This window comes from Branchiostoma belcheri, unplaced genomic scaffold, assembly GCF_001625305.1.
Source record: "Branchiostoma belcheri isolate BF01 breed outbred unplaced genomic scaffold, Haploidv18h27 scaffold184, whole genome shotgun sequence".
Lineage (NCBI taxonomy): Eukaryota > Metazoa > Chordata > Leptocardii > Amphioxiformes > Branchiostomatidae > Branchiostoma > Branchiostoma belcheri.
This window is the reverse complement of record NW_017803313.1, coordinates 55,074-78,370: the sequence shown is the minus strand read 5'-3', so window position 1 is coordinate 78,370 and position 23,297 is coordinate 55,074. Positions and strand designations below refer to the sequence as shown.

The 23,297-nt window shown below is 40.1% G+C and overlaps 1 protein-coding gene across 2 annotated transcripts in view; it reads left to right on the top strand.

The window, feature by feature from the left end:
- LOC109467615 (hemicentin-1-like) overlaps positions 1-22,810 on the top strand; it is a 108,472-nt gene extending 85,662 nt beyond the window's left edge. For both annotated transcript variants that reach the window (XM_019765631.1, XM_019765630.1), the window contains 14 exons: positions 609-725; positions 2,258-2,413; positions 2,982-3,151; positions 3,911-4,007; positions 5,075-5,347; positions 6,693-6,844; positions 12,319-12,439; positions 13,498-13,685; positions 15,514-15,595; positions 20,767-20,898; positions 21,390-21,518; positions 22,024-22,211; positions 22,312-22,396; positions 22,644-22,810. In XM_019765631.1, the coding sequence (XP_019621190.1) occupies positions 609-725; positions 2,258-2,413; positions 2,982-3,151; positions 3,911-4,007; positions 5,075-5,347; positions 6,693-6,844; positions 12,319-12,439; positions 13,498-13,685; positions 15,514-15,595; positions 20,767-20,898; positions 21,390-21,518; positions 22,024-22,211; positions 22,312-22,396; positions 22,644-22,795 (2,042 nt within the window). In that variant the 3' untranslated portion in view covers positions 22,796-22,810. The remainder of the gene's footprint in view (positions 1-608; positions 726-2,257; positions 2,414-2,981; positions 3,152-3,910; positions 4,008-5,074; positions 5,348-6,692; positions 6,845-12,318; positions 12,440-13,497; positions 13,686-15,513; positions 15,596-20,766; positions 20,899-21,389; positions 21,519-22,023; positions 22,212-22,311; positions 22,397-22,643) is intronic.
- Positions 22,811-23,297: the final 487 nt, after the last annotated feature.

The following is a 23,297-nucleotide window of genomic DNA, read 5'->3' as shown; positions in this document are numbered from 1 at the left end:
TACTGGATTCTGGACATTATTTTGGGGTAAGTCCACATAAAGAATTGATGTAAGGTTAGGTTTGGGCCCGCAAGCAGCTTTTTTTGAACTGCCAATGCCAATTTCGTCTGGGGCTAAAAGTCAGGTAACAGTTACATGTAACGTTACATGTAGGTCTTATTGAAGGACTTGCTTGAGGACTGGTTTCTGGAGCAAACATCGTGGTGTAGGGGGTCTAACTCTAAAGTGGTTGGGCTGAAACTTGTGAAAATTGATTCAGCAGCACATTGTATTTTAAACCCTATCACACTTTCAGGGACCATTGTGGTGGCATTCTTGGTACACTCTGGACATTCAGTGTTCATTTTTTACTACTAAAAGTAATACTTTTCATGCAAATAACACCAGTATGCATTGGCTATGACTATTTGCCTTTTTAATTAGCAAAGTCATGATCAGTGGCAACAAATATGGTGTACTTTTGCATAATAAGATCAGTAAAAAAATATTTCGGAACTTAGGGCACGTCCAAACTAGGGCACCCCCTGTTACAATACCGTTGCATTGCTTAGGCACAAGTGGAATGATGAAGTAGTCAACAGTTGACATTTGTTCCTTTTTTTCATCAGTGCAACCAACAATAGGACCCGGGGCTACCTCTGTCACTGCCTTGGTCAACTCTCCAGCATTACTATCCTGTGAAGTTACAGGTGTTCCTGCACCCACTGTCACATGGTACCATGAAGGTAACAATGGAATTGCAATGTACATATTTAGAGCTCATTATCAATGGTCTATCTTCAAAAGTCATGGGCTTTAAAAAAGTTTGGCAAAAAAATTTCCTTCATTATTGAATCTACATGGACATAAAGGTTGAACAAATGACTAAATATAGATAGAGTATGGTATGGCATTTCTTCACATTTTCTTCTTTTCCTGAATTGAATTTGGCATTCTATGTCATTAGTGTCGTTCAAGTACAAGTAACAAATAACTACAAGTAACAAATTGTTGTAAAATATTGATGTCTGAAGGATGACAGTTGATAAGACTCAATCCGATGTTCAAATGGTTTCAAGTTTTATTCATCTCTTTTTAAAGTGACATAGTCTCAGGTAGGAGTTATCTGTTCTGATTGTTTTCTTACGGAGTGCAGGGCATATTTTTCTGACATTTTGTGCTCCCCACGTTTTTCAACTTGTTTCCAGCTTCCTCCTCCTCCCTTTTGAATTAAGATTTATAATAATTGAAATTCCCACCCAACAAAGGCTTTTTAAAGTTCTTCAGCTAATTTTAATTTTAAGCACTTTCATCAGGCAGCGAGTGCACAGGTGGCAATTGTCATGTCACCCCTACTAATTTAAAATCTTCCTTGGTGAGGTTTCATATTGAAGCTATTGGCTCAAATTTCGAATTTATGTTCAACTTGACAATGCTAATTTCTTAAGCTTTACTGGTATTTGATAATGATTATTGATATTTCTCAGAGAATTTGTGTGTTATACTGTTATATATAAGTTTAAAAAACACACCTTGTATAATGGTAATGGCATGCCTCACCAGTGGGTTCATCAGTTGAACACCACCCATCATGGGGGATTTCGGCCCTTGGTTCAATATTCCCTTGGGGGAGGGAGGCCAGCAGTGTAAAAAACACCACCACCCACTGGTGAGCTGTCTTCTTCAGTCCTGGCGGTTGACTTTTTCAAAACAACATGCGATTCCTTGTGCAGCGTTCGAAGTTCGAACCAGAGTCAGTGTTCGAAACACCTGATGACTGGTGATAGGTGTATGCTAGAGTTCGCTTTGCTTCAGCCTTTCTTCTTGCATACAATGTATACTTATTCCAAATCCATCAGATCCTGTCTCTGCTGCTTCTGCTGCTGCTCTTGTTATTGACTTGATCTCTTCTGCTGAGGCCCATCTTCTTTAGCCATTTATGCGGCAACAAACCCTCTGCATCCTACTTCGAAAGGGTAGCACGATGTCCTCCAGTCTTTGTCCCTGCACGCTGCCACCAGTTCTGCATATTTTGTTTAACTTCCGTTTGTATGCTTCCTCTATATTGCCCCCCCCATGGCACTGAAAGTTCTCCAAACACCACATCTCTAGACCTTCCCTACCAGATTAAGGTATCAGGGCGCAACAGCGTAAGTGCAATCTCCTGTGAGAAACAGCCTTCCCATCCAGGTCAGCCTTTACTTTCCAGTCGTTTGCAGCTGAGAGGATACTAGGCTTACACTGTTACAATGTCTGTTGATAATGCCTCCCACTGCAGGTGCCCCGTTGGACTCTGATGAACTGAACTACCAGCTCCTGCCTTCTGGGTCTTTGCGCATCACAGCAGTGAAACTTTATGATCAGGGCATCTTCACATGTCAGGCCAGCAACACACAGGGGAGCTCTGAGAGAGACTTGCTGTTGCAGGTGCAAGGTTAGAGTATCTTTTAAATATGAGCTACAACATCTGTGTGTGAATATCATTGGAGGACCTTTCAAAAACAGTCACTGATTGAAGAATATTCTGCTAACTGTGTAGTTTTCCAGGTATGGTTGGGTTTTGTCTATGTTTATTTATTTATGAAGATTTACCACGTTTGTGGAAGGATTGACATAACAGGTGACTACCACCTTTTCAAAGATGTCACCCCCGAGACCAGACTGTAAGGTTCCCAACTATAATTTTTATATATTTTTATATAACTAAGACTCACCTCCTCAGCCAATCTGCCTGAGTTTTGGGCTGCCCTCCATTTGCTCACTGACAACCCTCCTTTTCTAAGTACTTGTAATTAATGATGGGAGACTACTGGTAGTTCTCATAGAAGCTTTGCAGAGCATGTCATTAAATGGAAAAAGCAATACATTGCATGGTTATCTAAGGTTTCAGCAAATAAAGGCAGAGAGAATGACATAGTGACTTGATGCAATTTCACCACTTTTACTCCTGATGAGACCTGTGAGATGAATGTGAGATTTACTGGACATGGCACTGCCTACAGAGCCCCCCACTATTGAGGAAGGTGGGACCGACAGTGTGGTAATGGTGGGAGAAGTCATCACTCTGGAATGCAAAGTGTCTGGAGTTCCCACTCCGACTGTGGATTGGCTGAAGGACGGATCTGTTGTTCCTATGACTGACAGAACAAGTTTAGTGTCTACAGGACTGCAAGTCAGTACAGCAATCCTGCAATTATAATGTGTTCACAGAACATTGTTTCAGCTACATTTTATGCATGCAGACAATTATAGCCACAATACATGGCATCTTTCACTACTGTAAGCATTACATTGCTAGATTTGTGCATGTGCAAATGATGGTCTTAAGGACCTTTGTACTTACCGGATATATTTTGGGACAAAGCATTTCAGAAGGATGGTATTCAGGTTATTTTTCCTATCTTAGGCCACACCAATTTGATTTCTTGGTTAACGGATTCGCCCGCTTCATTTTTTTCGGATTTGCAAATAAAAATAAAAATTCAGAATCAACTGCAAAATGCTCATATTTTGCCCTGAACAGTTGAAAGCAGTCCTTTTCATCCTAGTTGTTGAAGTTATTCTATCTTTCAATGCAATGGTATCATTAAAAGTTCAAAATTCATTGTTTAAATTTTGGACCAGCCTGGTGTGTTGACTTCATGGCTCCTATCGTACCATTTTGGACCATAATAGGATGCCTATAGGCCTGTTTTTATTTTTTTTTGCCCGCCCGCTCCATTATTTCTCTAGGAAAATCCGTTAACCGAGAAATTAAATTGGTGTGGCCTTAACTTTGTTTTATCATAACATAAGTGCTTGATAAATATAACAGTAACAATTTTTTTGGAAACATGTCTACATTGTACAACTCTTGCCAAGAAAGCTTTAATTACTGTTTTGTTTTAATCCTGTGTGGAAACTTTGTCTACCTTTTACATGTATGCCACAGATATCTGCTGCTGTTGTTAGGGATTCTGGGCAGTATTCATGTACAGCTACTAATGCAGCTGGGACAGCCACCAAACAAATACAGCTGAATGTACGGGGTAAGTCTGTATTTTTTGTCCTTGTATCAGAGCATATCATATCTCACTCATTCTGAAGCAAGGTTTGATAGTAAATCCCAACACTAGAAAAATGGACTCACCCAAATGTTTGACAGTCTTTTTCAAAGATAAATCAGTCCTTGATGACATGTATGTAACGGTACCCCTTTGATTTCAACTACACTGTTTTAATTTTATGGATGTGTGCATTGATTTTTGCCTGTCGTCAGACTCTGGCCTGGGTGTGACCCTCCGTAGTTCATAGTAACCAGCGATGATAGGAAGTGGGCTGTAACTGGTGAGGATGGCACCCAGGCTTCACGGAACACAAGAACTCTGTACACTGCCAACTCAGCAATGTCGCTAAAAGCATGACATTGTGTTTGTCGTAAAAGTCGCTATGTACTACTGCAAATTCATAATAACAGCTTCCTGTGTTTAAGCAGCATTTGGCAGGCTGTAACACACAAACTAGATTGGGGGTCTTTTTGTTTGTTTGTTTCGCATAACTGGTAAACCGCCTTTAGGCGTAACACAGTTTTGTACATGTACGTACAAGCTGCGTAATACCGGACTGTAATCTTTGAACCCACTCACACAGGCAAGTTCCCCTACTCTTTTCGATAAGTGTGGTGGGGTGTGGCTCTTCCCGAACATGGGACCTCCATTTAACGTCCTATCCGAGGGATGTCCCTAACTGAAGCTAGGTACTCATTTACACCTGAGTGAAGTGAGGAAAGTCGTGTAAAGTGCCTTTCCCAAGGGCACAAGATCAGTGACATGGGCAGGATTCGAACCCATGACCTCTTGGGTGTGAGCCAAACGCGCTACCGACTGTGCCACACGACCACACGTCTTCAGAGGATGTCATCCATAAAATTAAGTCAGTGTGGCCTTACATATCTGTAGATGGTGACAAGCTAATGTTGTCAACGTTAGAGGTAAACACATGCTAATAAAAACAACTCACTTTACACTTAGTACATGATCACAAGTAGTTTGTTGGAAGTCGTACAAATTTTCATATGCTACCTTCAGTGACATTACATTTTTGCTACCTTTCACAGATCCACCAAGAATCAATGATGAGGATCCTACAGACATTTCTGTAGTTGTGAACTCAGATGTCGTGCTGCCATGCAGAGTCATGGGAAGTCCTCATCCCAGGGTAACATGGCAGAAAAGAGGGCAGTTTCTCCACGATGACAACGGATTTACCCAGAGAGACGATCACTCACTAGAAATTAGAAGAATAAAGGTGGCAGACAGTGGGGTGTATAGCTGTGTTGCTCAGAATAATGCTGGTACAGCTGTACGAAAAGTAAAGGTATTTGTGCAAGGTAAGGATGAATGATTTTATAGTGAAGAATATAAAACTTCATTCCAGTTTTTGGCATACACCTCTTTTCAAATTGTATAAAGGCTGCTGACAATGCCAGACACCATATTAACAGCAATGTACGACTCAAAAGATCTATGCATTGTATATGTCACAGGGGAGATTGGAATCCAGGGGAATCCGGAATCCTCCTAGGGGAGATTGGAATTCCTATCTCCCCTAGGGGAGACTGGAATCATCCTAGGGGAATCTGGAATCCTCCTAGGAGAGATTGTAATCATGATATTCAGATCCCAATTCAGTAGTAGAAATACTAGAACTCATAGAATCATTTCACACCTAAACTTTCAATCAATTTCAGCATAGGCAAGCCTATTACTATTGTAGGTGAATTACTAGATTGGAATCAAAATTTGTCCCGGCATAATTTGCAGTTCTAATTCCATAATTGCAATCCTAACTTAGACCCAAATCTATTTCCAATTAGCAAAATAATGTGAAAACAAATTGGCAAAATAAAGAAAACAACAATATTCTTACAAACCATGGTTTTATTTAGAATTTACACATACAGACTTGGCATCTTAAATTCTATACCTAAGATTCTATACCAAAGCTTTATATACCAAGACTCTAACACACTGGAAAAACAAATTTTTTAGTAACTATCTCACAATGGCCTGATGCAAATATCTGAGTCTGATTTACATATTCACTTACCTATGCTGGAATTGATTGAAAGTTTGGGTGTGAAATAACTCTATTTTCCCAAGCATTTTGATGCAATCAGAATTTCTCCTTTTTAGATTGGAGATTGTCCTGTAAGAATTCCCACTTGTCCTAGGACAAATTGGAATTCCTATCTTCTCTAGGAGAATCTGGAATTCTCCTAGAAGAGATTGGAATTCCAATCTCCCCTAGGAGGATTCTGGATTCCCCTGGATTCCAATCTCCCCTGTGACATACATCAAATACATGTACATGTATACATGTACATGTAACTAGTTACATGACTGTCAACACACAGCTGGGAAGTTTTTGACACCTGCATAATGGGCAGAAGTTATTTTTGAAATGTTCCACCTTTGCAAAGGGGATTTTTGAACAGTCAATTTTGCATGGGGAGGAAGGTGCAAAATACATGGCTGAATTTGGTTGCAAGCGTCAATCTTTCTAATGTAAGAAATATTATTCTTGTTGAATGAGAACACAACTTCTTTCTCACATTAATTTTTGTTAATTATGTCTACACCAAATTTAATGTTTTTGTTGATTGTGTTCTCAGTTTTAACTGTATACATCTTTAGACATATACATGTATGTAACTGAAGTCTAATCTTCCACAGTGCCACCTGTCATAGAGGATGGCCCCAGGACTATCATTACCAAGCAGGGCCTGTCGGTGACCTTACCTTGTTTGTCCAGTGGCAGACCACGTCCATCTATCAACTGGGAGTTCAATGGGAAACCTATTGTCAGCACAGATTTCCAGCACCAGGTGTAAAATCAAACAAGAATTTGACGATCTCATACCTCCATGAAATATGTAGAATTTATGTAAATGATTTTTTCGGGATTTGTCTGAATATGGAAACAAGAAGCCATAGGCGACAATCCTCCGTGAAGTTTTATATATTTCAACAAAATCCCTAGCGTCAATGCCAGACCTACTGTGCAGACATTATAATTAGGCAACGGTTAATACAATGAGGGCGCGTCACAAGCATAAAACATACAAAGAGCTAAATCCATTACTGCTCCCAGGGCGTGTAAAGATACTGTGCTTCAAGTTCGAAGTTCATTTTAATTACACACACACAATCATTGCATTCGCATAAAGATCGGACTATCATGGTCGTGTCTAGTAACAAAGACAGCCCCACCGTCTTACCGTGCCTGTACCTAATTAAGCGCGCCTGGAACAGGCCAAATTCCAGCAACAGTTGTGGTAAGCACCGCGAGTGTTACTACCGCCGGCCAGATAACCAGGATATCTGCTTAGAGTACCTCTGCTACCAGACAACTGCCTAAACCTACGGCCTATTCCACAGGATTGTAAAAGTAGGGATGTTTCTAAAATATGCATTTACTTCAATATCAAAACAGCTACGGTAAAAATAAAAAGACGTGCATCATCCCGGACATAATGCCACACCACATGCGAAATTACACAGAAATGCGACGTACGGAAGAATGCGTTTTGGCTGCGAACATCTTCCAAAAAACTTGGCATCTCTTAAGCATGGGCAAAAACATCTGGAACCACTTATCAAAACCACCCAGTATCTGCATGAAGCTCCACCCCCCCCCACTGCTATTCCAAACAACGCGTTTTTCTGGACCATTCCAATTCGCCTCGTAATTGTAGGGGTGCGTCTGCAATATTACATTGACCGCGAAAGCAGCAACGGCAAAAATACACATTCGTGCATCAACACGGGCATGCCCGCAGACGGCGTATAAAATTGCGTGCCGATTACACAAAGAGAACCCAGTGTTTTGACTGCGAACATGAAAAATCAGCCGATCACAACACTCCGTCCGGAGGTCCTGACCTCATTCACGGAGTAATAAGGTTGCAATTGACATAATCTAGTTTAATTTATGGTTTTCTAAACTCAAATTACAATATTTTGCGTGTGAAACGCCTATCCTTGAGCAATATTTCCTGTCAGACATGTCCTCATTAATTATGCAAATTACCCTTGTATTAATATAAAATATGCATAGTGTTGTTAACATTTAAGTAACTTACTCATGTTACAAGGTATAAAATTCCAATCATTCACCATTAACAACAACTTAAATCCCAGAATTTTCACATTAATTATGCAAATTAGGTCATTATTTGCATAATTGGTATCTGTTGATGTTCAACCTGCCATAGATTACATATATTAAATGTATGACAGTACTATCATGTAAAACACTGTAAATAATTACAGAATTTCCTCCTTATTTATGCAAATTTATTCATGATTTACATAATTTGATTGTACATCTCTCTCTAAGCTACCTACATACCAAAAATGATGAAAACACGGTGCTCCTTTTCGGTTTCTGGATCTTTTTGCAAGGCAGGGAAAACAGATGTGCGGTGTTATGCAACAACACACCAGCAAAACACGTGTGGAGGCAGCGCGCCTACCCGGTTTGATTAATGAGGTTCTCCCTTTGGAATAGGCTACATGTACTGAGTTGACCATATCTATTACAGCCTGACCTATTTCAGGCCAAAAGTGCTACTGTATTAGCTTTTTGTTAAAAAAAAAACTGATTTTGTTAAAAAAAAAACTGATTTTGTTCTGTACCGTAGTGTACTGTGTAAAAACATGTACAAAAACTAGAGTCCCACGATCTCATACCTTCGCCAAATGATGTTAATCAGATTATTCCTCCTGATTATGCAAATAGGATCCTCATTTGCATGAATTATATCAGTTGATTTACTTGATTATATTCTCCATCAAAAGACAGCCTTATCTTAACAAAGAAAGCCATTCTATCATTTCCTCATAAATTATGCAAATAAGGTCCTTATTTGAATAAGTTATGTTTAATGATGTTCACCTTTACTTAACTTTCAAATACCCCAAGTATGAAATTCCAGGCAGTTACTATTATGGAATTATAACATTTTCTCATTAATTATGCAAATTAAGTGTTAATTTACATAATCAATATCTGCCTGTGTTTCTCTTGTTCTCAATTACATATGTCACAAGCTTGAATAGTCCTATAATGTAATGCAGCTGATTTATAGAATTTCCTCATTAATTATGCAAATTACATCCATATTTGCATAATTGTCACATAATTATGTCAAGCGTAACTTAAGCTACCTACATACCAAAAATCATGAAGATCCGTCCACCGGTTCTTGAGTTATCCTCTTATGAATATTTTCAAAGAAATGCCCCTGCAGTTCCTGAGCAAGCCGCTAGGGGGCCCAAACCTATGTCACTTCTTCCCCAGCACAAGACTTACCTACCATCCAAATTTCGTGACCCTAGCATGTCCAGATCACGATATATCAAAACCGGAAGTTCAGCTGCAGTACCATAAGAAGCCGCTAGGGGGCCCAAAATCTAATCATTTCGAGGTCTCATCAAGACCTACCCACCTACCAAATATGAAGTCAACGCATTTAAGCCTTCTCAAGTTATCGTGTTTACAGACAGACAGACACACACACACACGAACGCCTATGAAAACATAACCTTCTTGGCGAAGGTAAAAACTCATATATTTCATGGAGGTTTGAGATCTCCGAATTCTTGTTCCTGACATGAAAAGCTATCTGTCACCAAAAAATCCATGCAAAACCATAGCATGTTCAGGACAAAAGATAATAATACTGGTTTATTGTTCTTTGTGCACTTGTTACATCTCGCAGGGCATGGGCCCTGAATTGGTTGCAACTACAGAATGTGCTAATTAGTTAAAACACAATTACCCGTGTCCAAAATACTAGTAACAAATATACAAAGTGGTCACCGCCGGACGGTACTCACGACAGCGCACCAGGGGAATTACTGATTTACACATTAAAATTTCTATTTACACATACAATGGTTAATGCAACATGACTCATTAAAAATATTTTTAGAGCGTAATAATGCATATATTGTATAAAAGCTACATATACCTACAAACATGCAAATTGCTACTAACAATTAGTAAAAAAGAAACTATTGGAAACTATTGTGTTTAGCAGTCGTACCAAGTTAGGAATGCAGCTATTGCAGAATCTTTCAGTCTTTGTGAGGATTGTATCCAGATTAGTAGAAGTTCTGGTGTGACGTGAGCTGACTTCCCCGCGGTATGGAGGTAGCCAAAGATAAAAAAAACGGTAGTTCTGCTGCAGTACCAAGGTCAGCCAGCAGGAGGCCCATATCTGACCTTGACAGTTGTCTTCCAATGACCTACAGTACCAACATACCAAATATCATAACAATCCATAAAAGCGTTCTGAAGTTATGCTGACTACAAATGTGCGGAAACACACACACACAGACAGACACACTCACACACACACAGAAACACAGACACACCAAAAACAATACCTCCATTTTTCATGGAGGAAATGAGATGTAGTTGCTGTCAATATAGGTGCCCCAACTATAATCTTCAGTCCCAACAATGGCATGGCAATATCCAATCGGGCAAGCAGTGTCCAGGTAGCTAAAGGATACTGCTTGGCTGATATTTGGATACTTATAATATGATAACTTTCTTATAATATGATAACTTAATTGCACAGCAGTTGTACAGGGTACAAAGTATAGCAACTACTAAATACATATTGACTACACTTGTGGGGTTGTGTGGTGCAGTCAGTAGGGCGTTCGGCTCACACCCAAGAGGTCGCTGGTTCGAATCCTACCCATGTCACCGATCTTGTGCCCTTTGGAAAGGCACTTAACATGACTTTCCTCACTTCACTCAGGTGGAAATGAGTACATGTACCTAGCTTCAGTTAGGGACGTCCCTCGGATAGGATGTTAAATGGAGTTCCTGTGTTTTGGGAGAGCCACATCCCATGCAGGTCAAAGAACCCACCGCACTTATCGAAAATAGTAGGGGACCTTCCCGGTGTGAGTGGTTCAAACTTTACAGTCCGGTCTTACGCAGCTTGTACATGTACGTACATGTACAAAACTGGTTTACCGGTTATGCCAAACAAACAAACAAAAACATTTTCATAGGCTTAACCTAAGGCCACACCAATTTGACCCTGTTCATACCAGACTTACATTTAGCGGTTTCAACCGGTTTTTCAAAAACCCGGCTAAAACCCTTAGCGTTCATACCAGACTTTTGATAACCGGTTTTGAAAAAATCCTGTCCGGTGAATATCCAATCGGCCATGACTGCAGTTTGATAACCATTCCTCCCGCTCTTCCGATTGTTGTCCTTGGCCTTCTTACTTGTATGCCGTCTTCAGTTGTTTTTTGTTTTACCTTACTGCGGCACTGATCCTTTATTTTCAAGAAATCAGCCTCCTCCAACATTTTTGTTTCGGTAGAGCCCTCGCCGCCCCCCCCCCGCTTCTTTCGAATTTGGCGACTCCTGCTCTCCAAACCTAAGTATAAGGAGCGTCTCGTCCGCCGACCAGGTTGCATATGCTGATTCCATCGCAGAATGAAGAGGAACCATGGAAAAACAGTGGAAACGAACTCAAATTGGTCAAAACAACGCGATCAAAAAAGCTTGCAGGTCGCACACGGTCAGGATGCTGACCCCGCGTGACCCCGGAATTACGACGCAAAAACCGGTTCAATAAACCCTTAGCGTTCAGACCAGGTTTTTCGGTGGAAAAACCCCACAAAAACCCCTCAAAAACCACCTCCCGAGGTGGTTTTTCAAAATCGGATTTAAACCCCTAAAAAACCGGTTAATTTGCGTTCACACCAGGTTAAATAAGAACCGGTTTTTGAAAATATAAGTCTGGTATGAACAGGGTCTTTAATTTGTTGGTTCTCGGATTCGCCTCTTTGTTTTTTTCTGATTTGCAAAAAAAAAAAATTTGATTCTGGTCCTGAATCAACTGAAAAATGCTCATATTTTGCCCCCAACAGTTGAGGAAAGTCCTTTTCTTCCTAGTTGTTACAGTTTTCCCATCTATCAATGCAGTGGTTTGATTAAAAGTTCAAAATTCAATGTTTAAATTTTAACCCAGCCTATTGTGTTGACTTCATAGCTCATTCCGTAGCATTTAAGCCTATAATAGGATGCCTAGACCTGTTTTATTTTTATTTTTTTTCGCCCTGTCGCTTCATATTTTTTCTGAAAAAATCCGAGAACCAACAAATTAAATTGGTGTGGCCTAACTAATAAAAAAAAAGTACTGACTAACATCCGTAGGATCTGCTTGGACATTCCAATACACAAGGCAAGATAATTGGAAAGTTTCACACATCACTCTAATAAAAATACCCAAAAGTAACTTGTTTTTGTCCATGACTGTAGATGCTGTTTTCTGGTGGACTTCAGATACCCATTGCCCAACTGGAGCACACAGGCACATATGCTTGTAAAGTAACCAATGAAGCTGGGTCTTCATCTCGGACCATTACCTTGGAGGTGCAGGGTAAGAACATTCATGTACACATAGTTCTCCACTCTATAGAAGCAGGTATTTTTTCTGATAATATTTTTGGGGATACAAAGGCACCCGACTTTTGGCTAACTTACCTGAGCTGCCTTTTTAACAATAATCCTTTTCTAAATCTATGTACCCCCATACAGATCCGCTTCTAATGTACAGTGCTGTATACGCCTACGTTAGCCTGTATGGTCAACTTTGGGCATGATTTCTAGTGCAACAGTAGCATTCAAGTGACTATTGCACATTTAGGAATGTCCACAAAACATTGAAAACCTAAGCCCGTCTTGGGATACAGAGATTTGGGCACTTTTTGTCGAACGACTATTTACCCTCCTCATCAACACACAGTGCGCATTGAACTCTGGGATTGCCGGATTCGATCGCTATAATGTTCATCCTGTACAAAATGTATTCAGGCTTTGATTTGTAAATAAGACAAAACAGTGGATTCCAGCATAACAGTTTATTCTCTGATGAATCATAATACCTGCTTCTGCAGTAGACAGCTCCTTTAAGGAGAGAATGTGTATGCAGTCACACAACTGCCATGTACGTAAGAAATAACAAGCCATGTACTAAATCGAAGGCCTTTTGAACACTTTTTATTACTCCGAGAATACCATGTTCTTTCTATGCAATCCTTTACCTCCAGGTAGTTCCATGATCATATTTGGAACACAGTGAAATTAGCAAAATGATGGTGCCGTACTAAAGAAAATTTTCAACGAATTTCAAATTGCTCTAGATTATGTTCTCAATGACTTGTGAGTCCGAATCGTTGAATCTTCAACTATACGTCTTGTAAAAATCTGCTTGGTTTGAAATCTGGAAAGGTTTGTAAGTTTATGCTGAACGGAGTCACCCTTTTGTGACCAAACGGTGAAATTGTCATTCATGGTAAATCATGTACTCTCTTTTAGCCTGGGTGCCATCCTCCATAGCTACTGCCGGCTCCCTATTGTTGCTGGTTACCCCTGAACATTTTGTACACTGGCATTGGTTCAAAGTGCAGATATTACTGATTATGTTGTCTTTTACAGCACCTCCAGTGATCGCACCAGTCCAGACCCAGAGAACAGTTGTGGAAGGCCAAGATGTATCCTTACCATGTGAGGCAGAAGGAACTCCTGTTCCAGCCATAACATGGTTGAAGGACCAACAGGTTTTAAATTTGCAGACTTCAAGGATACAGGTCAGCCCTGGCCAGCTTACCATCAAAGAAGCACAGGTATACAACATAAATGAGACTAGATAAGTTTGTAACTTTATGGGTATCATCGATCTAGAATCTGGGAAACGTGATGACGTCAGGAGTGCATCAAAAGTGGCGGGAAGACGGTATCTACACGGAGCAGGATTACTTTGTGAGAGGCGTGAAGGAGGCAGTTTACATCAGGGCCCACCAACCCTCTCTGAACCGTGATGGTGGGAGATACCGTCTTCCCGCCACTTTTGATGCACTCCTGACGTCATCATGTTTCCGACTTCCGGAAAGTCAGCGACTGCATCACAAATCTGACGAAGGTTGACGGGATAAGCCGAAAATTTATGGTGAGTTCCCTTTTTGTGTTGGAACAAGTCAAACTCTTTAACTATAGATTCTACCAACACAGATGAGCTTTCATTCGAATAGGATCTAGAATCTGTTTAATTGACTGAATATGGCATGAAGAAATCCAGTTTTCCCTTTTGACAAGGTAAGTAGACCATTCTACATTTTATCTTGAAAGTTCATCTGTGTTGGTAGAAGTCATTATGCAGCAAGTTTAAACTGTAATTTCCAACACAAAAAATTGGACTCAAATTTTTGACTGTACAACTCCAGTCTTTGTCAAGGAATGACCATTCTACATTGGTGATGGTGAGACACAAAAGGTAGTGGATGCTACAAATGTATCTGAAACATCTGACCGTTTCGAAAATCATATCCAGTTGCTTTAGTAACTGTCTTGTGGCATAAGTAGATCATGATTTTAAAACCTTGGATAGTTTGATCATTATGTTGAGGGCAAGCATTTGATTTTAGACGATCTACAGTCAAACCTGCCCAGGCGACCACCTTTTCAACCCGCGATTGTGGACATTTCTCAGTCTCAAAAGTTTTCCCCATTGACGCAAGCATTAAGCGAACTGCCCAGGGCAGCTACCTGGCCAACGTGGCCACAACCACCAAGACTTGGGTCCACCCATGGCCCAAACCCTTCCCATGGCGACCAGTCGACGGGGTCATAATTGTGTAAATTTTTCAGTCAGTGGTGGCATTGATTCTCAAATGGACCAGTTTGCCTTGGGTTTTGACTGCCGCACAATGTTTTATCTAAAGACAAAGATGGCAGCAACTGGGTCATTTGGGTTAATGGATATGGGTGGGAATGACAGCGCAGTGTAATTGTTCTCTTTTCAGGTTTCGCCCATTTGTCATCACTGAAATAATTTCCTGCCTGATTATTATAGCGGGTTTTCGGAACGATCAAAGTTGCTGACCTTCCCGCCAGCATGCATATGCAAGCAACTGGTTGAGCAGAATTTGTTCTATTAGGCCACACCAATTTAATTTGTTGGTTCTCGGATTTTTTCAGAAAAAATATGAAGCGACAGGGCGAAAAAAAATAAAAATAAAAACAGGTCTAGGCATCCTATTATAGGCTTAAATGCTACGGAATGAGCTATGAAGTCAACACAAAAGGCTGGGTTAAAATTTAAACATTGAATTTTGAACTTTTAATCAAACCACTGCATTGTTAGATGGGAAAACTGTAACAACTAGGAAGAAAAGGACTTTCCTTAACTGTTGGGGGCAAAATATGAGCATTTTTCAGTTGATTCAGGACCAGAATCAAATTTTTTTTTTTTTGCAAATCAGAAAAAAACGAAGAGGCGAATCCGAGAACCAACAAATTAAATTGGTGTGGCCTTAAGACGGGAATGTCAGGCTTACATGTAAGGAGTTCAGGTGGTATCCCATCACTCCCACGAGCCTTGCCACATTTCATGACCTTTGCATTATGACCAATACTGTTAGTGACTGGTATGTAACCAGATTTCTTTGATTGCAGAGAGATGATGGTGGTGAATATATCTGTTCAGCTATTAATGCTGCAGGGGAGGACTCACACTCTTTCACACTACTTATTTTTGGTGAGTATATAAAAACTATATATCTTTGATGTTGTTATCATTGGGCGTTCTTATTTTGCTTGAGAGATTTGAATCTCAGACAAACTTGGAGGATTAAGTTTTAACTTTTGTAACTTGAGTAACAACTTCTGCAAAAACCTGAACACCCTGGAAGAATGGAAAATCAAATGGCTCATGCAGTTTAATCCAGAAGAATGCTACTTTATGCATATATATTATTATACATAATCATACAATATACATATTATACATATAAACAAATGAACCCAACATGCAACTACCAGTTTTGTGGGTAGGCTGTAGAACCACAAAAACCCACCTGTATCCGGGCGTCACATTGACCAGCAATATCACAACTAAGGCTAAACACTAGTAAACAGACATTGGGAGTGATCAAATGTATCCTGTAGGCATGCCCAACTCAAGTAAAATCACTTGCATACATGTACACATTCGCTTTTTAAGACTGAACCTACAATGTGCCGTGACGGTATGGGATCCATAGTACAAAGATAGAGATAAAGAGGAAAGGGTACAGAATCAAGCTGCAAGAATTAACCAAAACCTACAGTGAGTGTCACTTGAAGACAGACAAAAATGTCCAGACTATGCATAATGTACATGTACAAAATGACTAATAAACTGGTGGACATACCAACTACTATATAATAAGTACCTAATAGCAGCTCAGAAAAAAAACAAGAAATAGTCATGCCTACAAGTACCAGAGTTATCAACCAAGGATTAAGATCATTCTTTTCTAGAACTATCGCAGAGTGGAACTCTCTGTCACCAAGTGAAGTAGGGGCATTATCATGAGATTGCTTTAAACAATGTTTAGAGTTAGATGTTCAGGAGTTAGGTGTAACAAGTTGCCTCGCTGCTTGTGTGTGAAGCTGGTGTGTTACACCGAAGGGCAGTTATACCAGCTAGACCAATACAGATACAGATAATAGGTGTGATAATATATATATATATTATGATGCTAATGATAAAATGATAAAATGACATTATTGTCTTCGTCAGAAGGACTATGAAATTGTCTCGCCGGTGTGTGGGGAACTGCGGATTTTGCGATATAACTCTGGAAGGCATGATTCGACGTCCATGATTTTTGGCAGGCATATTACCGCTGTTGAGGCCAAAGTCAAGTACAAGTTTCGGCTTCGTGGGGGGTCCGTGCGTCACGTTAGTGCACCTTTTGTGTTTGTGGCTTGTTAGCAAGATAACTCAAGTATTTGTAAAATGTTGATTATAATTCTTGGTGTGGTGCTTACTATTGTCGGGACCAAGGTTAAGTTCGTTACTGAGCTTCGTGGGGGGTTTCGTTGTGACTACAGGGGGCATTTTGTTAATTTTTCTTGTGAGCAGGATAACTTTTGTATGTGTGGATGGAAGTTAATGAAATTTGATAGGCATATTACTGTCGTGGTCTCCAAGATTGAGTTCAAAGATGAGAGTCGTGGAGGTTGTTATGTCCCCGTAATAGGACCTTTTGTGTTTAGAAATCCCCCACCTACATCTGCTTGGAGACAGCCGACAGCTGGATATAGCCGGGGAACCCCATAATGGGATGGGATCAAATGACGTTACATTGAGGGATTGTACTATAACTTCAGCAGGGGGAGGATAGGTTGGACATATGTCAGGTTATTTTCTACGGCCACACCAAGTAATTGCTATGGATGACGTCCACTGGAGACCTTAAATCTAATTACCTTAAATTTAAGGAAAGCGCGCAATAAAAACACGAAGGGCCGAAAAACGAGATGCCTAGATTTGGAATATACTAACTGTAGAAGTACAAATGTTAGAACACAAAGAACACAAGAAACAAGTCTTCTATTTGTCATAAAGACAAATTAACAAAACTGCAGTAGTCACCCTGTTCTGATTCTTTCCTTTATAACATCTTCTCATATTATATTTTGCGGCGCTGTCGTGACACTTTCAACACAGTAAGAATTTCTTGAACGTTTTTTTTTCCAGTAACAGTCCAAACTCAAATAACGTAGGGGTGGCGGGGGCTAACACGGGTGACGACGCATCTGTATAATCTGCGGCAAACCGTTTCATGGTGTTCTGTACCATAAAAATGATACAGAGATTCTTTTGTTCTTTAGACCAAATTGATTATTAAAAAGAGTGAAGAATACGCATGTTAATTTCTCTAGAACGATGTACCTCTGACGAAGACATGAGATCTCCGACCTCTAGTTTTTATTATGTTTCACTCCAAAAGGAATGTCACTGAAGCATTTCTTACTCAAGTATGTTCTTAATAAGATAGATGTGCCAAAATATGAAAGTCATCAAACCTGACCATTTTCTGACAACTAGCAGTGCAGCATTGCGTGTTCAAGTGCTTGAAAAAAGCATTGACTTCCAAGTCAGAGCATTCCCCATCCAAATAAGCGCATCCCCCTTTTTTGTCACTATTTAGGCCACTCCGACTTAATTTTATGGATGACATCCTCTGAAGATCTCCAAACTAGTACCGCGGGCTAAAAAAATATTCCAACCAAAAATAAAAATGCTTCTAAACTACAGGAATACAAAGCTGGTATTGTGCATTTGCGGCAGTACTTAGCGACGTATACGACAAGCCGGCACATGCTGGCTTTCTGTGGAATTTGTGAATCGGCACTGTACATATGTAGTTCATGAGTCATGGAGCTTCGGTAGCCTGGGTGCCCGGCTCCGTATTGTCGCTAACTACCATGGACTACCCGGGCCTAGAGCCGGGCCAGAGCCTCGGTGGACGTGATTTTTTTTTTTTTTTGTTAGAACAGGCGAAAATCAATGCGCGGGCAGATGTCATCCATAAAATCATGTCAATTTGGCCTTACTGACCACCAGTAAAACGCCCATTTATATTAACATCTGTGTCCATAATATCACCAGGGTCCATAATAACGCCACCTTTTCACCTTAACATTTTCAAGGTTAAATAAAGGTTGAAAAAAAAAAAAAAAACCTTGAGAAAAGGTGTGCTTAAAGATATTTTTACTGCAACATACAAATGTACCCTAGGTATGTACATTTGATGTGTGAAGGAGTGCATACCAAAAGTATGTTGCAGTAAAAATATCGGGTTAATGGAAAAAGGAGTCCAGTCCGATTAGCGGAAAAAGCAGTCCAGTCCGATTTTGGGGTGGAAAAAGCAGTCCGGTGGTTTCTACCAAATTTTACGAAAGACCATAGGCACAATATTTTCTTGTGTGTGTACTTCGAGTTTCTATGAGTACTTCGAGTTTCTATGGGTACTTAGAGTTTCTATGACTATTTAGAGTTTGTATGGGAACTTGAATTAGCATATATGTGACTCACTATATGCCGCCTTAACCCATAATTCAGGCAGCCTTGGGTGAGGAATAGCGGACAACTGATTTAAACCTCTTGGGACCACCGAAAAGTAGTTTCTATACATACAGGTCACCTATCCACAATAAACAAAAATTAATTATTAAGGGATTCTTTCTTACAATTGTACTTCTGGTACTTACATGCTTGTCGGTGTAATGCAAAGTCTGCCATACGTGGCTTTAGCAGGGGCCGGCTGGATGTTGGGCAGCTGGCAACCGTAAAGCGATTTAATCAGGCTACTTGCAAGCAGGATCGGCCCTGGAAATCTCGTCAGTTGACCGCTTCATCTTTTGACTGATTATTATTACTTATATGTAAGTAATAATCCGGAGGCATGATGATGATGATGATATGTAAGTTACAGACCATAAGTTCCCATGCAAACTCTAAGTACTCATAGAAACTCTAATTTCCCATACAAACTCTAAGTACTCATAGAAACTCTAAGTACCCATAGAAACTCGAAGTACTCATAGAAACTTGAAGTACCCAAAGAAACTAGAAGTACACACACAAGAAAAAATTGTGCCTATGGTCTTTCGTAAAATTTCGTACAAACCACCGGACTGCTTTTCCACCCCAAAATCGGAGTGGACTGCTTTTTCCACCCCAAAATCGGACTGGACTCCTTTTTCCATAAACCCTCCCGTGCTCTTGCCCGAGCGTAGGGTGGTGCCCATCTCCATTTCTCAGCCCTTGGGCGACACACAATTGTGCAATGCACTACAGCAGGGGGCTAGTCCGCTGGTAGTGCTGTGTGTTTGACCTTCAAACACACTCTTTCTCATAGAGACTGCTTTTTCCACCCCAAAATCGGACTGGACTGCTTTTTCCGCCCATCGGACTGGACTCCTTTTTTCATTAACCCAAAAATATCTTTTAACTAGAATTCCGAGATCTCATACCTCCATGAAATATGATCTTGATATGTAAATGTAAATTTCTTCTTTAATTGTTCAAATGACCTCTGCATTAACATGATATATGCATCGTGATGTATGTTAACTTTTGATTAACTTACAGATGTCCCAAGTATGACATTCTCATCATTCACCATTACGAAATCATAGAATTTTCACATTAATTATGCAAATTAGGTCATCATTTGCATAATTAGTATCTGTTAAAGTTCCGCCTGCCCTAGGTTACATAGTATAATGTAAAACACTGTAATTATAGAATTTCCTCATTAATTATGCAAATAAAGTCCTCATTTGCATAATTTACATTTAATTATGTACATCTCTCTCTCAGCTACCTACACACCAAAAATAATGAAAATATGTTGTTCCTGTCTGGACTTATTGGCTTTTAAACATTTCGCCAGAAAGTGCCCTGCAGTTCCAGAACAAGCCGCTAGGGGGCCCAAACTCATATGACTTCTTCCCAAGCACGAGAGCTACCTTCCATCAAAATTTCATGACCCTAGCATGTCCAGATCGCGAGATATCAAAACCGGAAGTTGCGCTGCAGTACCAAGGGAAGCCACTAGGGGGACCAAAATCTCATCATTTCCAGTTTTCGTCACACCCTACCAACACACCAAGTATGAAACCAATCCATCCAGGCGTTCTTGAGTTATCTTGTTGACCAACAGACAGACAGAAGGAAGGACGGATAAACGCAACTGAAAATATAACCTCCATGACACATTTCATGGAGGTAATCACACTGTTTCTCAAGGTGGCGATATTATGGACTCTGGTGATATTATGGACACGGATGTTACATGTACATGTACAAGTTATGCAAGACCATTTTGGGGCAAACATTGCTAATTTGAATATTTGCTTTGATGTTACCAGTTGTGCCATCTTTGACACAATTTCCTGGAGACACAAAGGTTACAGAGGGAGAAGACATACAGCTGGAGTGTGCAGCAGAGGGAGTCCCCACACCCGTTATCACATGGACATTCCGAGGGAAAATTATTCCAGGTACAACAAAACAGAGATTTGGTTTCAGTTTTTTTTCAAAACATCAAAGTTACCGTAACCAAGGATAGATAAAAACATTGTACAACCTCCCTAGATGAAATAAAGGTCAACTTCATCTGTACATACATGTAATTATGACACATGTTAATAGAAGACATGTAGTGCTAATTTCTTTGTAAGTTTTTTTTCCTTTTCTTTCAGAAACTTTGTCACATCAACACCTGATGTTCAAAATGATATGTCTGACACACAAGTCACTCATTATTGGTCATTTCTTAATGAGATCTTAGATGCACAAATAAAGCAACAGGAACTTAACATTTCAACTGGTAAATGAAAATATTCCTGCCTCATTCACATCTTCACCAGAACTTGTTTACATTTACACACAACCAGTTGCCATCAATTAGCACAAAATTGCATATCTGAATATGCCAGGTCCTACCCCTGGTGCGAGGAGTACACCTGCCAATAAAGTAAATATTTTTCAGCATCCAGTGTGAATGGTTACAGCTCACTGGTGGTGAGAAATGCCAGGAAGAAAGATGAAGGGACCTATTCCTGTGTGGCAGAAAACACTGCTGGCAGACGCAGAGTGGTGGCAGCTGTCAAAGTTAACAGTGAGTTCAACCTAAGGATAAGCTTGACCAAAGGCATTCTACTATACTCTATTTAGCATGGATACATTTGAGTGTTGATACCATGTTGTGATATTGTAGCATATAGGGTCAATACAATTCAGCAGTCCATAAGTTTCTTTGTTTCTTGTACCGCTGCCATGTTGACCATTGTTTGAATGATAATCCCCCTAAGATGTCCACGTTGACTTCAAGGTTCAAGGTTGAATAGAGAATAAGTAAAAACTTCTTAAATACTAAAATACCTACATAAACCCAGAGGTATCTTCTTGCTTCTTCTGGAAATGGAGTGACCACATTTTGTGTATGGAACTGCAGTGTTAAAGAAAATTTTACTAGCCTGTTTTTGGCCCTTTGTCACCTCTTTTTGCTTACCATTGTTTGCCAGATACAATGTATGTTACATGTAACATTACATTATATGTCTGTATTATCAATGATGGTCTATAATGATGGTCTTCACTTATTACCATTTTTTATGCCACAGTACCTCCAAGAGTCGTAAAGAGGCCAGAGAGTAAGGCAGTAACAGTAGCAGGCAAGGTTGTTTTGACCTGTAGTGTGTCAGGAGACCCTCCGCCCAGGATCCGATGGCTCAAGTCTGGGGAGTTTGTAAAATCTAGCAACCGTATCCAGCTTCTGAAGAATGGATCTCTGGTCATCAATGGGGCAACAGTGGGTAGAGGTTTACTATTTCAGGTTCTGTATTATTTTGTCTCATCCATGTTCTGTTACTCATTAAGGTAAAAAAAACTGACAATGTTTCCTTTTCCAGGCAGAAGACAAGGGCCTTTATGAGTGCAGAGCATTTAATGAAATAGGAACTGTAGTGGCAGGGACAGCAGAGCTGACTTTGCAAGGTCAGCATACATGGCTGTTACGGGGAAAAACAGAGGAAATTTTCCTTTATAAAGTTTGGGCACAAAAACTTTTGATGAGATGATTCATATTTTCTTGTCTAAAATCAGTAAATAATGGAGGCAGTATTCCTTTATCTGTATTTTTGCTCATATATTGAAAAATATCCCTGAGACTCGGAACAACAGAGTCAAACCCAGCAGATTAAGTATCAGCTTGTACCAACTAACATTTCTGATTGATCGATAGATTCACCACAGATAGTGGTGAAACCTGAGGATGTTGTGGTGGACCAAGGTGGTACCATCCTGGTGAACTGTGGAGCCATGGGAGAGCCAGCCCCTTCCATTCAATGGCAGCGGGAAGGAATTACCATTATTACTGAGGACAGGTTTGTTTAGGCTTAATGACCCATCCTGAGGGGTACATGGTGTTGTAACAGGTTCAAGCGCCACTAACAGATCCATTCCAATGGGTCCGGACCTTTTGGAGTAGTCATTAGCGCACTGGTGTCGAAAGCTGGCTACCTGGGTTCAGCGCGGGTTTGTTAGCACTGTAAGTGTCATAAGGCCTGGTCATTTCCTTAATAACCACCAATTAAACTGCAAGGTAATATACAATATAATAAATCACCAGGCCTTTATGACTAAGGTCTGCATGTAACTACCAACACAAGTGAACTTACGTGCAAGATATTTTTACTTTGTATGGTATGCTACTTAATATCAGACATCCATTCATGTTACTGTTGTGTTTAAAATAAAGTTAAACACAGGATAGAACAGACTCACGTCTGGACTCTGAGAGGTGGTACCTATGATGCAGTTGTTTATTCAAAACATCTATTAGTGCAGGGGCCAGGTAAGAGGTTAGCAACAGTTTAGTATACATGGGGATTTTGCA